This window comes from Marmota flaviventris, chromosome 10, assembly GCF_047511675.1.
Source record: "Marmota flaviventris isolate mMarFla1 chromosome 10, mMarFla1.hap1, whole genome shotgun sequence".
NCBI lineage: Eukaryota > Metazoa > Chordata > Mammalia > Rodentia > Sciuridae > Marmota > Marmota flaviventris.
Window position 1 is genome coordinate 21452893 of NC_092507.1, and position 12832 is coordinate 21465724.

The 12832-nt window shown below is 35.7% G+C and overlaps 1 protein-coding gene across 10 annotated transcripts in view; it reads left to right on the forward strand.

Moving 5' to 3' along the window:
* Epb41 (erythrocyte membrane protein band 4.1) overlaps window positions 1-12832 on the forward strand; it is a 155550-nt gene that overhangs the window by 77954 nt on the left and 64764 nt on the right. For all 10 annotated transcript variants that reach the window (XM_071617551.1, XM_071617546.1, XM_071617545.1 and 7 more), the window contains exons 6-8: window positions 5111-5186; window positions 7529-7747; window positions 12674-12761. In XM_071617551.1, the coding sequence (XP_071473652.1) occupies window positions 5111-5186; window positions 7529-7747; window positions 12674-12761 (383 nt within the window). The remainder of the gene's footprint in view (window positions 1-5110; window positions 5187-7528; window positions 7748-12673; window positions 12762-12832) is intronic.

The window sequence follows — 12832 nt, forward strand, 5'->3', positions numbered from 1 at the left end:
TCCCTATTGTATTTAATCCTAAACTTGCTTACAGGGAAACTGGACAGTTGTAACAGAAAATAATAGAATAATAGAAAAATAATAGAAGTTTTTATCTATTTAAGGCAGGAATCTGCTGTATTCCCCAGACATCTGGTAAACACAAGTGATCCTCTGGCCTCAGCCTCCCCAATGGCCAGGCTACACGCATGCGCCACCATGCCTGGCTGGAACCAAAAGTTTTGAGTTCCTTGCCTGATAAGTGCCATTAAGAAAAGTAAAAATGTTAATATCTGGGACATTTCCATTTAGTTATGGCTATTTCTTTAAAAAATATTTTGTTTTAGTTGTAGTTAGACACAGTACCTTTATTTTATTTTTATGTGGTACTAAGGATCAAACCCAGCGCCCCGCACGTGCTAGGTGAGCGCTCTACTACTAAGCCACAACCCAGCCCAGTTATGGCTATTTCTAATGTAGTTAAACTTCCTTATTCTGGAGAGAAAAATCTAAATGGGCCTGACAAGGTGGTTCCCACATGCAATTTCGGCTACTTGGCTGCTACATCGATGTAGCAGTGTCCCTGTAGCATGCTCTTTTTAGGTCTTTAGGGAATAGACCGAGAAGGGGAATAGCTGGGTCAAATGGTGGCTCCATTCCCAGCTTTCCAAGAAATCTCCATACTGCTTTCCAAATTGGCTGCACCAATTTGCAGTCCCACCAGCAATGTACAAGTGTACCCTTTTCCCCACATCCTCGCCAGCACTTGGTGTTGTTTGACTTCATAATGGCTGCCAATCTTACTGGAGTGAGATGGTATCTTAGGGTGGTTTTGATTTGCATTTCTCTGACAGCTAGAGATGGTGAGCATTTTTTCATGTACTTGTTGATTGACTGTATGTCCTCCTCGGAGAAGTGTCTGTTCAGGTCCTTGGCCCATTTGTTGATTGGGTTGTTTGTTCTCTTATTGTCTAATTTTTTGAGTTCTTTGTATACTCTGGATATTAGGGCTCTATCTGAAGTGTGAGGAATAAAGATTTGTCCCAGGGTGTAGGCTCCCTATTTACCTCTCTTATTGTTTCTTTTGCTGAGAAAAAACTTTTTAGTTTGAGTAAGTCCCATTTGTTGATTTTAGTTATTAACTTTTGTGCTATGGGTGTCCTATAGAGGAATTTGGAGCCCGACCCCACCGAATGTAGATCGTAGCCAACTTTTTCTTCTATCAGACGGCGTGTCTCTGATTTGATATCAAGCTCCTTGATCCATTTTGAATTAACTTTTGTGCATGGCGAGAGAAAGGGATTCAGTTTCATTTTGTTGCATATGGATTTCCAGTTTTCCCAGCACCATTTGTTGAAGATGCTATCCTTCCTCCATTGCATGCTTTTAGCCCCTTTATCAAATATAAGATAGTTGTAGTTTTGTGGATTGGTTTCTGTGTCCTCTATTCTGTGCCATTGGTCCACCTGCCTGTTTTGGTACCAGTACCATGCTGTTTTTGTTACTATTGCTCTGTAGTATAGTTTGAAGTCTGGTATCGCTATACCGCCTGATTCACACTTACTGCTTAGCATTGTTTTTGCTATTCTGGGTCTTTTATTTTTCCATATGAATTTCATGATTGCTTTCTCTATTTCTACAAGAAATGCCGTTGGGATTTTGATTGGCATTGCATTAAACCTATAGAGAACTTTTGGTAATATCGCCATTTTGATGATGTTAGTTCTGCCTATCCATGAACAGGGTATATTTTTCCATCTTCTAAGATCTTCTTCTATTTCTCTCTTTAGGGTTCTGTAGTTTTCATTGTATAAGTCTTTCACCTCTTTTGTTAGGTTGATTCCCAAGTATTTTATTTTTTTTGAAGATATTGTGAATGGAGTGGTTGTCCTCATTTCCATTTCAGAGGATTTGTCGCTGATATACAGGAATGCCTTTGATTTATGCGTGTTGATTTTATATCCTGCCACTTTGCTGAATTCATTTATTAGCTCTAATAGTTTCTTTGTAGACCCTTTTGGGTCTGCTAGGTATAGAATCATGTCATCTGCAAATAGTGATAATTTAAGTTCTTCTTTTCCTATTTTTATGCCTTTAATTTCTTTCATCTGTCTAATTGCTCTGGCTTAAATATTCTTATTTCATTATGTTCAATAACTTCAGGTCATTTGGATAACTGGGATAATGAATAGGTAAATAATTTCAATAAACTAGTGTGTATTATTTTTCTTGTATAATCCTTTTTTAAAAAATATATTTTTCCCCCAAAGCATTATCATTCCTGTATGACTTTCACAACAATGCTGTGAGGTTGATGACTTTATTTCATTCATTCAATATATATTTTTTGAGCATTCATGACATGCCAAGTGCTGTTGTAGGTACTAGGGATGCACACCAAACAAAACAGAAAAAAACATTCTTGCCCTTAGGAATTTGTTTTAGTGGGAGGAGACAAAAGATTATCCCTTAAAAATTTTTATAGGCATCTTGTTAGGTGTGGTGGTGCATGCCTGTAATCCCAGCAGCTTGGGAGGGTGAGGCTGGAGGATTGTGGATTCAAAGCCAGCCTCAGCAATTTAGCTAAGCCCTAAGCAACTCAGCAAGACCCTGTCTCTAAATAAAATACAGAAAAGGGCTGGGGATGTGGCTTAAGTTAAGTGCCCCTGAGTCAATTCCCACCAAAAAAAATCAAATCAAATCAAATAAAAAAATACACACACACACACACAAATATACATATACACACACATACATATATATAGTTATAGGCATAAAAACAAGTAAAGTACATAGAACAAAATTAAAATGGCATAAAAAGAGTATGTAGTGAAAGCAGGTCTCCCTACTGTTATTCTCCCCCCATCCTCTCAGATTTCCTGCCTAACAGATATCCTGCCAAGTTTCCCAACTACTATTACCAGTTTATTTTATATCCTTATAGAGATATTCTAGAAATATATAATCATACTTGTAATTATACTTTTTCTCCCCACCCCCCAAACTTGGATGGCAACTTTCAATATATACTGTTCTTTGAGTTTTTTTTCTCACTGAACATTATGTTGAAGATTATTCTGTATAAAGCTACTTCTTTCTTTTTAATGGCTACCTAGTTTTCCAACATAGAGCTGACCCATAATTTGATCTACCTTCTCTTGCTAAATATATACATTTAGGTTGTTTTTAGAATTCTGCTGTTTCACAAATGTCTTATAAAGGTAGCATTTTGACTGCATTCAAGTATTTATTCAGATACATTTATGAAAATGAAATTGCAAAGTGAAAGGGTACATATATGTGTTGTTTTTTGATAGATATACTGAAATTGTTCTCCATAGTATTGTACCAATTTATACTCCTGTCAGAAATAGGTAAAAGTGCTTATTTTCCCCTCCAATCATAGGTGTTATTAAGTTTTCTATATCAGTTACTTAACACAAGGCTTAAAGAGATTAAAAAAGAATCACTTTATAAACTATTGTTTACTTGATTTACTTAATGTTATTCTTATGCATAAAGTATATTTGAGAAATTATGAATTAACAATGGCTAGATTGACAGGTTTTTATCATATTAGAAAGTGAAACAACAGATAGTATTAGTCTGTTGTATACTGTAAATGCTGTCCCTCCCTTTTTTGAGAGACAGTTACTAGTTTGTTTTTCTGACCTAAGTGCCATTTAAGGTTTTTGAGATATGAAGCATTAGAAATGGGTTAATGTAAGTATTAGGACCTGAGTAGGCTTTGGTTATACTGGTCAAATGTTGAAGGAAAATATTAACTATTTCTAAGGAAATCTTATATCAAGTGTTTTAGTATGCTTACAAGCACACATTCATTAAGACATTCAAACTATTACAAATATTGTCCTTGTTGCTATTAGCAATAAACATGGTATTTGGAGGTAAAACAGAAGTATGGTTGACACATAGATGTTTATAGTGGGAAAGTAGAACCCAGTGGTTAAAAGCATGGGATTTGGAGTAAGAAAACCCTGGATTCACTAGCTGTGTTCTTTCCTAAGCTGCTGTTTCTTCACATATAAACAAATTAATACTAGTCCCTAACATCCTTGGGTTTCCGAGGATTAAAAAAGTTAATGTATGTAAGAGAATGACTTAGTGCCTCGCATGCAGTAAGTACTGAAACAAATGGTGAGTCCTAGGATCGTAACCAAGCATTCTGATTATTGGCTGAGATCAGGCCTTTCTTTATGGGAAGCCAACAGCCACAGTAGGAAAACCCTGAAGGTCGGCATGTAGCTGGAAACATTGAAATGCATCCTCCATTTAACCTTTACTCATCCTCTGGTTTTTATTGTAGATAAAAAATAGAACATTTTTTGTTTGTTTGTTTCAGGATTTAATTTTTATAGTTTCCATGCCTATTTTAAACAGAGCTATGATTTTGTTTTGTTTTGTTCAGTACTGGGATTGAACTCAGGATTGCTATGCCCAGCCCTTTTTTAAAATTTTGAGATAGGTTCTCAATTTAGTGACCCTACCTTAAGATAAAAAATGAAAAATAAGGACCCTTCCTAGGGCCCCTTCTTCCTTCTAAAATAATCTCCCAGTTTCACTCATATTTATGAGACTAATGCTTTTGTTTATTTAAGATGGTATTAACAAATACCACAAATAAATAATGCCGAAAGTGAAAAAGAATATCTGTTGGTAACCTGAATGATCTCTAAGGGCACAGAGCAGTATCTAAATCACACTTTGAAAGCCACTGCTACAGAGGTCGGGGGCTATAGCTCACTAGTAGAGCACTTACCTGGCTTGCATGAGGCTCTAGGTTTGAATTCCTAGCCCCACAAACTAAATAAATAAATAAGTAAATTGGTATAAACAAGCTGACATGTAGGATCTTTAGTATGGTTTCCTTCATATTATTTTGCATCTGTACTTCTAATCCCTTGTAAACAAAGCTATTAAGTTAGGTAAAGAAATTAGATCCTATAGTTCTAAATAATGTATAAGCAATTTTCTTCCTGAAAACGTTTATCTTACCACAAAGCATGAAAATGTTAAAAGATTTCAGAAGAAAATTGTTTTCATTATTTTGAGGTACTTAAAACAATCAGAAAATTAGGCATAAACAAAATTCTTTTGTTCATTTTTGCAGGTGTCCCATGGAATTTTACATTCAATGTAAAGTTTTATCCACCTGATCCAGCACAGTTAACAGAGGACATAACAAGGTAAATAATTAATCTATAGTTAAATTTGTAACAGTAATTGTCATAATCATTAACTCTGGAAATTTTCCTACTCAGAATTGAAGAAAAGTGATAAGATGTTAAATGAGTAGCCTAAGATAAAAAGTTTCTGGCCACTTTAAGGCAGATTTGCAAATAAGGGAGCTAAAAAGCCTCAAGTTTCTGATCTGCTTTGGAAGAAACCGACAGAGGAGCTAATAGCCTTGCTTGTTATGATATTATGCCAAGCAGTGGGCAGGGCTCCTCTAAGTCACGTTACATGAATGGACTGTTGAGTGGCTCCGCTAGGTCTTTTTTTTTTTTTTAATTGCTTTTATTTTTTAAATACATAACAGTGGAATGCATCACAATTCTTATTACGCATATAGAACATAATTTGTCTTATCTCTGTTTGTATATAAAGTATGTTCATACCAATTCATGTCTTCCGCTGGGTCTTTTTTGTTTTCCTTCCCCTTCATACTTATCTCCCACTGTGTTCCTTCCTATAGGGATCAAAAAGAAACTAAAATCTCAGGGTTATTATAGATTGTTTCTATCTCCCATTTAGACTATGTGATTAGGCCCATGATCCTCAGGAACTGAATTCTCCTTTGGGCCTACTTAATTTATAAAATAATCTTCTATTCTTTGAAAACAACCTAATGATTTCTTTTAAGAAAATGACTTTTGTCAAGCACAATGGCATATGCCTGTAATTCCAGCCTCTCAGGAGGCTGAGGTAGGAGGATCACAAGTTTAAGGCTGGTCTCAAACTTTCAATCTTCCTACCTCAGCCTCCTGAGTTGCTAGGATTACAGGCATATGCCACCACACCAGCAAGTTTATATCATTTTTTAAGATGGCTTTGTTGTCCATTCATCTTTAGTACATTCTTTTTATTTTTAAGTTGTAGACAGACACATGCCTTTTATTTTATTTATTTATTTTATGTGGTGCTGAGGATCAACATGCTCATCACACATGCTAGGCACATGCTCTACCACTGAGCTACAACCTTAGCAACCTCAGCCCCTTTAGTACATTCTTTTTTTTTTTTTTAATATTTTTTAGTTGTCAGTGGACCTTTATTTTATTTATTTATATGAGGTGCTGAGAATTGAACCCAGTGCCTCACACGTGTTAGGCAAGTGCTCTATCACTGAGCCACCACTCCAGCCCCTTTTAGTATATTCTTAAAGCTGAGATGCCATCTCTCTCCCCGATAAAACTGTTTCTTTTTCACAGGTAATGTTTGTCTCTTAGAGTTGCTACTTAATCATCTTTCTTCATCCAGTCTTATTCTGTAAAGCAGAATATATCCCTAAAAACCTTTGCTAATTTTCTGCACTTTAAAGGAGTTTAAGATTCTTGTGACTTATTCAGTGTTTCTGTGACTTAAAAAAAAAAAAAAAAAAAGTCAGGCATGGTCGTGCACCACACCAGTAATTCTAACTATATAATAGGCTAAGGCAGGAAGATTGTAAATTCAAGGGCAGCCTGGATAACATGGTGATATTCCATTTCAGAAAAATAAACAATCCCCCCCATAAATGTAGCAACTAATTGTAGATAGCAAAAATTATTGTTGATATATAGATTATTCAATATTATGATTTTAAAAAAAGGAATGTTCTAATTAATGTAGGAGTTGTCAATTTCATCATACCTTCTTGTTCTATAGAATGTCTGAATTAGTTAACTCAATTAACATGTGGTAAGGAGGTCAGGATCACAGGTAGGATTATTACACTGATAGAAACAAGTGTCTGTATGTGATAGGGCACTCAGTTGTTTAGTTGGACTGGCTGTTTAGCTGCAGTTTGAATTACCAACAATTTAGCACACAGGGGGAATTGGTCTTATAAGGTGGCTGATAGAATGTTGAAGGCTGCATGCCACGTAGCCTATCTGGGAGGGAAAACACACCAGAATGTTCATATCCTAGCAAAAATGTGTCAATATTGCGATCTTTGTTCTTGAAGGACATTATATACACATTTGTCAAAGGAAAGTGATAGAAAAGAAAGGACCTGGTTTGGGACCAAACATTTTATTATTAACATTGAGCTAGCTAAGCCTCTGAGGCTGCCTCTTTATCTATAATCTTGCAGTCATACTCACCTCACAAATTCTTTGAAGATTAAATAGTTTATGTGTATGGTACTTCATATCCTACACTACCTAGATTGCCCACTACTTAGATGGAACAATTATTAATATGATCTCATATTTACTTAATCTCTTCTCTCTTATTTTTCTTCTCTCCCTCTCCCTATTATCCTTTTTGTCCCTCTATATTTTTTTATGACTGACATATTAACATTTTTCTCTTTTGTCTATAGATATTATTTATGTCTTCAGCTTCGACAGGACATTGTTGCAGGACGTCTGCCCTGTTCCTTTGCAACTTTAGCATTATTGGGTTCTTACACCATCCAGTCTGAGCTGGGAGACTACGATCCAGAACTCCATGGTGTGGATTATGTTAGTGATTTTCATCTGGCCCCAAATCAGACCAAGGAACTTGAAGAGAAGGTCATGGAACTGCATAAATCATACAGGTGACTGGGTCTCCAGAGTTTATTCTGTTTGTATGGTAGTAAGTTTAAACCCTTGACCTGGTATTGAATCAGTGTTTGCCTAAAAGGGAGCATGCTGCCACAGAAAGAGTTGGTGAAGAGCTAATTTCCCTCTACTGTTTGACTTTGAGCAAGTCCCTTTAAGTCTTCTGAACCTCAGTTTTCTTACTATAGTAATGGGCATTGTATTGTAGAATGAAAACTAAATGAGGTAACATAGGTAAAGCACTTAGCACAGAGCTAGATGTGTAGTAGGTACTCAATAAATGGTAGCTATTAGTCTTACAGGTGTTTTTTCTTTTCCTTCAGATTTTAACTTACCATGCTGTACTAGCTCCTTAGAGCAAGAGTTTTAAACTTGGAATGTATGTATGTGGATAGATTGTGGAGGGCCCATGAAACTCCTGCAGTTATCTTTAAAAGTCTTCGTTGAATTCACCAACTATACTGCTATTTATTTTTTCATGAAAATAATGTGTAACATTGGGAAGTATTGTAGCATAGTACTAAAAAGCAAGGGCATATAGTTCATCTGAGCTAGGTTGAAATTATTTGCCTAGTGAGTATCAGGCCCTCGTTCAATCCCTGGTATCATTAAAAAATAAAATTACAAAAAACTGCTATTGTGAGTTTTGATATATCATAAAAGAAGAATTTTAAATTCTCAATCCTTCATTGTCATTTTTCCCAAAGGTTATTTAATGGTAAAAATAATGGACTTATTATTCTTTAGACATTTAATAAAAATTTTGTAATATAGTTAATTTGTAATAGTTAATACTGATAGATATAAGCACATAAAGAATAGTATTTCAGGGAATGGAACCACCATTTGACCCAGCTATTCCCCTTCTCGGTCTATTCCCTAAAGACCTAAAAAGAGCATGCTACAGGGACACTGCTACATCGATGTTCATAGCAGCACAATTCACAATAGCAAGACTGTGGAACCAACCTAGATGCCCTTCAATAGACGAATGGATAAAAAAAAAATGTGGCATTTATACACAATGGAGTATTACTCTGCATTAAAAAATGACAAAATCATAGAATTTGCAGGGAAATGGATGGCATTAGAGCAGATTATGCTAAGTGAAGCTAGCCAATCCCTAAAAAACAAATGCCAAATGTCTTCTTTGATATAAGGAGAGTAACTAAGAACAGAGTAGGGATGAAGAGCATGAGAAGAAGATTAACATTAAACAGGGATGAGAGGTGGGAGGGAAAGGGAGAGAGAAGGGAAATTGCATGGAAATGGAAGGAGACCCTCAGGGTTATACAAAATTACATACAAGAGGAAGTGAGGGGAAAGGGAAAAATAATACAAGGGGGAGAAATGAATGACAGTAGAGGGGGTAGAGAGAGAAGAGGGGAGGGGAGGGGAGGGAAGGGGGGATAGTAGAGGATAGGAAAGGCAGCAGAATACAACAGACACTAGTATGGCAACATGTAAATCAATGGATGTGTAACTGATGTGATTCTGCAATCTGTATACGGGGTAAAAATGGGAGTTCATAACCCACTTGAATCAAAGTGTGAAATATGATATATCAAGAACTATGTAATGTTTTGAACAACCAACAATAAAAAAAAAAGAACAGATGGAGGGGAAAAAAAGAATAGTATTTCAGAATACTTAATAATTAAGAGAGTAAAGAGTTATTAATGCCAAAAAAGTTTGAGAACCATGTGTAGAGCACATAGTTAAAATCACTAGCTCTGGAGTGAGCCTGTTTTACTTTGGATTCGGATTCCATTCCTTATCAGCTTTTTGACTCTTGGTAAGTTACTTAAGCCTTCTAAGCTTCAGTTTTCTCATCTGAAACCAGGATGATAATAGAAATTTTATAATTGTTTAAATCAGAAAAGTCATGAGAAGTACTCAGCACAGTGATTAGTAGACCTCTCATTATATAATGAGAGGTCATATATTTGCTAGGATAATAAAAATAATAATCTTTATCCCCATTTTACAAGCAATGTGCATCTGGGTTTGGAGAACCACTCACAGAACTTAATAGAATTTTAAACTCAAATAGATGGAACAATCTCACTGGACAGGTGGATATGATCAGTTGATGTTCAGTTAGGTATATGAAAAAAAGTCAAGGAATTTACTTGCTCCTTTTTGGAAATTTTCATAGCCCTCACAAGCAGAAACACAAATGGGAAATTTAATTATGTCCAGCAACATGGTGCTTTAACCACTCCAAAGAAACTTCTGCTGAGACATAAACACTTTACTGTGTATTGAAGCGATTACCAGCCTGCTCCTCAGACAAGTAGAAGAAGGCCTTTAAGTGGAACCTGTAGTAGTGGCCCTTTGCCCAGACAGGGATTTTAAAGCTATAATTAACTCTTTAAATTAACACTAGCAAATCAAGCTTTAAAATTATTTGTCCTCCACTTCATTGTCCCCACTTAATTATTTGAAATCACAATACTTAATTAGGAGATGCAACAAACATTATCAAAAGACTGTCACTTAACACCAGAACTCACTGCATGACTCTCCTGACCCCACTTGCTTGAAATAAATAAATACAGGGAGACTGTGCTGAAACTTCTCTTTGTAATGAGCAAGAGCTAATCTTTTTAAAGTGCCAGAGCACCCTGGGTAGGTACTTTAAGCTGAAGAACTCATAAGTAGTAACTTGTTAGGTGGTACTGAATAACTCTGGACAATACTTTTTTTAAAGTGGGGTGGAAGGGGGTAATGGTACTGGGATCGAATGTGGGCACTTGTGCACTCTACCACTGAGCTATACCTGTTGCCATTCTTATTTTTAATTTTTAGAAAGGGTTTTGCTAAGTTGCCCAGGCTGGCCTGGAATTTGTGATCCTCCTGTCTCAGCCTCCTGAGTAGCTGGGATAGGCATGTACCACTGAACTCAGCTGGACAGTACTCAATCTGTTCCCAGCTTGTTATGATTTTCAAAGGTCTTAGGGAATCCATATGTGTGAAGCAGGTCAGAATGGGGAATTCTGTCCAGACAGAATAAGGGGTGCATCTATAAGGGGAAGGGGTTACTGACAGCAATGAGAGTTGATAAAAAGAAATACAGATTATGAAAAGAGAGAAATTAAACTGAACCCTGGGGTATTGTAAATATAGGGAAGTTTTTTGTCATGATTGCTTCATTTAATGTTTTAAAATTGATCTTCAACTTTAACTGATCCAAATTATTTCTCTCAATTTAATTTTATAATCCATGTAGAGATGGGATACTGTACTATTAGAAAATTAAGGTTGCAAAATAATAAATAAATAGTTTACAAAGCAGTTTCACAGCCATTATCTTATTTAATTCTAATAGTCACAATTATTTATCCAGCAAAATTAATGTGATTCTTACCTTATAGAGGAGATTGAGGGAGACAATGGCTCACCACCCATAAGTTCAGGAACCAGGATTCTAGCCCAAGTAGTGTGACTTGAGTAGTGACTTAAGCCTGCTGCTTCAAACCAAGTGTTTCAGCCTATTCATGATCATGCAATCCTTCAGGGTCTGTTTTCTTTATCAGCAAAATGAAAAGGTTGAACTCATTACCTTCAAGTTCCTTTCCAGCTTCAAACTCCTAAATTTCACCCCACTAGTATTAATAACAACAGTAAAATATAAAACAACTGGGAGTAACCTTAACTAGAAAAGTGTATCACTTATATGGAAAAGTAATTTACAATTACAAAACTTTCCTGAGATGTTTTGAATTACTTGAATATATAGACTTTTATATGGGTTAATTTTCCCATTTTTCTTCCTTTTTTTTTTTTTTTCTTTTTAATCTTCAACTTCAGGTCTATTAGTAAACAGAATTAGGTGAGATGCTTTAGAGCTGGTAGAAAAAGTTTATTTAGGGAGGCTGAGTTGTAACAAATCTGCATCCTTCTCTCCTGTGTGTTTTCTTTTTTGGTTGTTGTTGTTCCAAGGAATCCTTTGTTCTTTTTAATGAGGGTAAAGACAGATGGATTTGGAAGAGACTTTTCCTTTTAAATGAAGAGACCCCTGCTGCTCTCTATAGCTTGAGGCAGTCTTATGGGAAACTGGCATTTTCTTTCTTTTTTTCTTTTTTTTGAGATGTGGCTGCATTATTGTTACTAAGAAGTTACTCTTGATTGGTCTGAATTGTGCAGGGTTGGGAATGATATCTTTGTCTTCAAATCTCAGTGAGCACGTTCCAAAAGCAAAGAAACTTCTAGAGAAGGAAAGACCGACACAGTGAATGTTTAGACCATGAGACTGATTGTTTTCAAACAAATCTAATTCATTATTTGCCTGGTAATGAAGACATCTTAATAACAGAAAACAGTCCCATTATCTGTGTGCTTCTATTAACCAATTTATTTTGTTTAGATCAGTGGGCAGAACACCATCTGTTACCAGAAATTTTCTTTTCATCAAACCTGGCCCCATTAAGAATCCCAGTTAAGTAACATCAGCTGCCCTCTTGTTTAATTTCCATAATAACTCAATTCAGGGGTATAGAGGGAAAAAAGGCAGCTAAGAGGATCTTGTAAATTGTCCCATGCCCCTTGAGGATTTAATTTGGTCATCTCCTTGGTAAGAAAATTAGTGGAAGGAATTTATGTATGGGATAGAAAAAGGATGAAGAGAGGGAGGACAGAGCTAATGATGGATGAGGTCATTTGAAGGAAATTGTTAGGGAGTTTAAAATTTTTTTTTCCAGTAGTTTTTTAGTGTCTTTTTGTTTTCTCAAGATATCGTTTTCTTTATGATAACATTTCCATTCTATAATAATCCACTTATGGACTATAAAATTTATTTTATATACATATTGGTCAACATGTGTATGATTGTGTTTATATGAAATGTCATGAAGATACAACTGTGATTACTGTAAATGTGGATACTATGACACTGAATTTTTATTTTTATTTTATCAAAGGTCCATGACTCCAGCTCAGGCTGACTTGGAATTTCTTGAGAATGCCAAAAAGTTGTCTATGTATGGTGTCGATCTGCATAAAGCAAAGGTAATGTATCTCTGGCCTTTATTAATATGCACTAGATGATGCAGGTTTGCTATGTGTAAATTGCACTTGTG